The sequence below is a fragment of the Formica exsecta genome, unplaced genomic scaffold, assembly GCF_003651465.1.
Source record: "Formica exsecta isolate Colony F162 unplaced genomic scaffold, ASM365146v1 scaffold59, whole genome shotgun sequence".
Taxonomy (NCBI): domain Eukaryota; kingdom Metazoa; phylum Arthropoda; class Insecta; order Hymenoptera; family Formicidae; genus Formica; species Formica exsecta.
Genome location: NW_021853174.1, coordinates 678,103 through 681,366, shown reverse-complemented (window position 1 = coordinate 681,366; position 3,264 = coordinate 678,103). Strand labels below are relative to the sequence as shown.

Sequence of the window (3,264 nt, the reverse complement as noted above, 5' to 3'; positions counted from 1 at the left end):
TATATATACCATACATATAAGTATATATACCATACATATATATAATTTTATTTTCAAGCAAAAAATTATCTAAATTTATAAGCAAACCTATTTTTAAATCTTCTTTTAAGTGTCGTGTAACACAAGCCACAAGAGGAAAGAGTCTCATCGTTTCCTTGATTACACGACTCAAATAATCCATATGTTGTAAATCCTCATATTTGATCGGCGCAGAATTTAGATTTTCATTGCCATAAATTTCTGACAATTCTTTATATACTTTCTCCTTTTGTAAAGTACATATTTTTAGAATTATTTGTATAATTATACGTATATATAAATATTACATTTAATTATCATTAAATGATGTGAATCTGACTGATTTTGACTGAAATGAATCAAACAGAATACGTACTTGTATTTCTGGAAAGTTTGCTAATATAAAGATTGTAAAATTCATCGTTACAGCAGTTGTATCACTCCCCTATAAATGGAAATATTTGATATTAAAAATAATATTAATAAATAGGCAACAATTTTTAATTGTGCTCGTTTCAAAGAACAATGTAATTTATATAATTTATATATACTCACTGTTACTAATATCGTATTAACTTCATCGCGAATGTTCTTCTTGGTAAGCGTTTCTCCCTCATAAGACGTTTTCATTAAAATATCCAGAAACGTTTTTGTAGCTGTATTATTTGAAAGAAGAACAAATGAATAAAATTCTCTCTTTCTCTTTTTATCAAATTTTATTTATAAAATTTGATAATTTTATTTATAAAATTTGATAATTTTATTTATAAAATTCGTTAAGTTTTATGAACCAACTTACTACTTTCAGTTTTACTCGTATAATTCAACTTATTTGATGCTCTCTTTATTATCTGTATATGCGAGAAAAAATTACATAGTTATTAATATATATTTATACACAAATACATTATCGATGTAAATGTGTTTATGTACCTTATCGGCATAAGAATGGATCAAAGCTAAATTCTTCAGTTGCTCACAACTCAAATGGGTCAAATTGAATAAAGTATTAGGTAACAAAAATATATTTCGCATTCTGATTGCTACTATCTCTTTTATCCTAAAACATATTTTCTTTTTAAATTCTTTTATAAGAAATTTTTTACAAAATAATAAGTTCTTTTGTAAGAAATGCTTGTATATACATGTTTTTATAATTCATTGCAATTTTCTTATCTACTTATCTACTTATCTACGATCGATTTTTATTTCATTTGATTGACTATAATCACTTAGAAAAACGTAAATATATATTCAAAAAGTAAATATATCCTTTTATCAATGATTAAGATAAGTAAAAAATATACCTTGTAATTGCTTTTACATAACGATTGTCTCTATTTGACTGTGCTTCCAGCTTCATTCCCGTTGTAGATTCTTTTTAGAGAGAAAGAGAAAATCACATGAAAAAATTTATTATTGAACATGTTATTAATAGAAATTGTCATTTCTTATTTAAATAATCTAAAACATAAATATTCAATTTCGATGTTTAGTTACACTTAAAACGTTCAAATAGGTATAATTTCTGTCACTCATTCAAAAGACCGATTTAGAATAATTGATTCAACAAACGGATTTCTATCGAACTTTATGTTACGCAAATAATTAATATAAAAATTAAATTATATATTTAGTCTTACCATATATCATATCCAAGGTACAAAGCCATATATAATGAAAAAGGTCAACCTCTTTTTCATACGATTCAAGTTTTTCTAATTCATGCACCAATGTCAACGATTGTTTAGCGAATATATCGAAAAAAACCTTCAATAAGCTTGCGTTAAAACACGGAGCTATCATTTTTCGAGTGTGTTTCCATATGGACGCTAAAAGTTTACACAGGGAAAAATAATAGAAGAAATTATTTATGGATATATTTATCAAGCCTTACACATAGTATAGAAAGAACTAATATTTTAAATTCTGAAAAGCGTCATTTACCAGGAGCTGTGAGCAATCCCGTACCTAGCCACGACTCAGCATATTTATACACTTCTCCTTTATCCAAGCAACTGGAGCTTTGCAGGACAATCTGTATAATTTTATAAAAATTTTGTTTGTTTTACATTTCTATACTAAAATATTGTATATCCAACATAATACTATTATATTTGTGTTTGCATTGATGTATATTTATAAACATATATATAGATAGAATTATTCCATTAGCTTGCTCGATAAATATTCAAAATAATCTGTAGTATATATGATAATCATATTATAATTATATTATTTATTTTTATAAAATAGTTTTTTTTTTACAATTCTTATGCATCTATATGTAGTAAAACGTAAATTAACAGACTTATATTGATGTTATTTTGCAATATTTATTATACTCACCTTTATTTGTTCCGGTTCATATACAACAATATATAATTTATTGCCGAACCAGAATCGAGCAGGGGATGAATAACCATCCATAAGGCTTAACATACTATTCAAAAATTCTGAAATTATTGCAAAGTTGAAATAGGAACATGGAAAATTTTTTACATTAAACACGCATAAAATAAAGACTCATAGATAACAGTAATATCAATTATTTTTTTCTTTTTTCAAAAATAAACATTTTTTACCATCAAAATCTTTCTTCAAAAGATAGCAGGCGTTTCCAATTAACGGAAGTGGTTTTGGACCCGGCAGACGTCTAGCGGCTTTAATTATGGGCAATTGACGACGATAATTTAAGACAAAATAACTTACAACGATCAGAACAATTAATATAACACTTATAAAACTCATCGCGTTAAAAAACAATGACAAATTCCGCGCAAAATATAGTATACAGTATCGTTTTATATTAATATGATCTTATTATATTGTAATATATATAAATTAAATCTGAAATATATTGTACTGGAAAACTTTTGCCTGTTGCACAAATTTAAATTCGACGATACTTTTGTGCTAGATCAGGCCTGTCTAACCGCCAGGAGCGGAGGAGCAACCTATCCCACTCTTACCGCTTTAGACTATAATAATTAATTAAAACAAAAAATTATCTTGCAAAAAAAAAATAAGCGTTTCAATCTAATATGTTTTCTCACATGTTTAAACATCATTAAGACAGACAAGGCGGTAGTGTATAAATATTTGGTGAACAGAAATACACAGTTAATATGCAGCAATTATTTTATTAAACATAATGTGTATTTTGAATTGATAATTACCAGGAACTACACACACATGTATGTCTGTTCACCATTAGGAACGGAAAAAGAATGTTAATAAAAAAGA

At 26.3% G+C, this 3,264-nt stretch overlaps 2 protein-coding genes across 2 annotated transcripts in view; one reads left to right on the top strand and one right to left on the bottom strand.

The window, feature by feature from the left end:
- Positions 1 to 2,640, top strand: part of LOC115242324 (DNA repair protein RAD51 homolog 4) — a 6,952-nt gene extending 4,312 nt beyond the window's left edge. Inside the window, exon 7 of the mRNA XM_029818541.1 lies at positions 2,626 to 2,640. The gene's annotated coding sequence lies outside the window, so the exon portion shown is untranslated. The remainder of the gene's footprint in view (positions 1 to 2,625) is intronic.
- The window catches only part of LOC115242326 (cytochrome P450 4C1-like), a 3,709-nt gene extending 921 nt beyond the window's left edge, over positions 1 to 2,788 (bottom strand). The window contains exons 1-10 of the mRNA XM_029818549.1: positions 2,604 to 2,788; positions 2,368 to 2,474; positions 1,966 to 2,056; positions 1,662 to 1,850; positions 1,326 to 1,395; positions 952 to 1,078; positions 818 to 869; positions 574 to 674; positions 395 to 463; positions 88 to 265 (exon numbers count right to left, since the gene is read on the bottom strand). Coding sequence (XP_029674409.1) covers positions 88 to 265; positions 395 to 463; positions 574 to 674; positions 818 to 869; positions 952 to 1,078; positions 1,326 to 1,395; positions 1,662 to 1,850; positions 1,966 to 2,056; positions 2,368 to 2,474; positions 2,604 to 2,769 — 1,150 coding nt within the window. The 5' untranslated portion in view covers positions 2,770 to 2,788. The remainder of the gene's footprint in view (positions 1 to 87; positions 266 to 394; positions 464 to 573; positions 675 to 817; positions 870 to 951; positions 1,079 to 1,325; positions 1,396 to 1,661; positions 1,851 to 1,965; positions 2,057 to 2,367; positions 2,475 to 2,603) is intronic.
- Between the last annotated feature and the right edge of the window lie 476 nt (positions 2,789 to 3,264).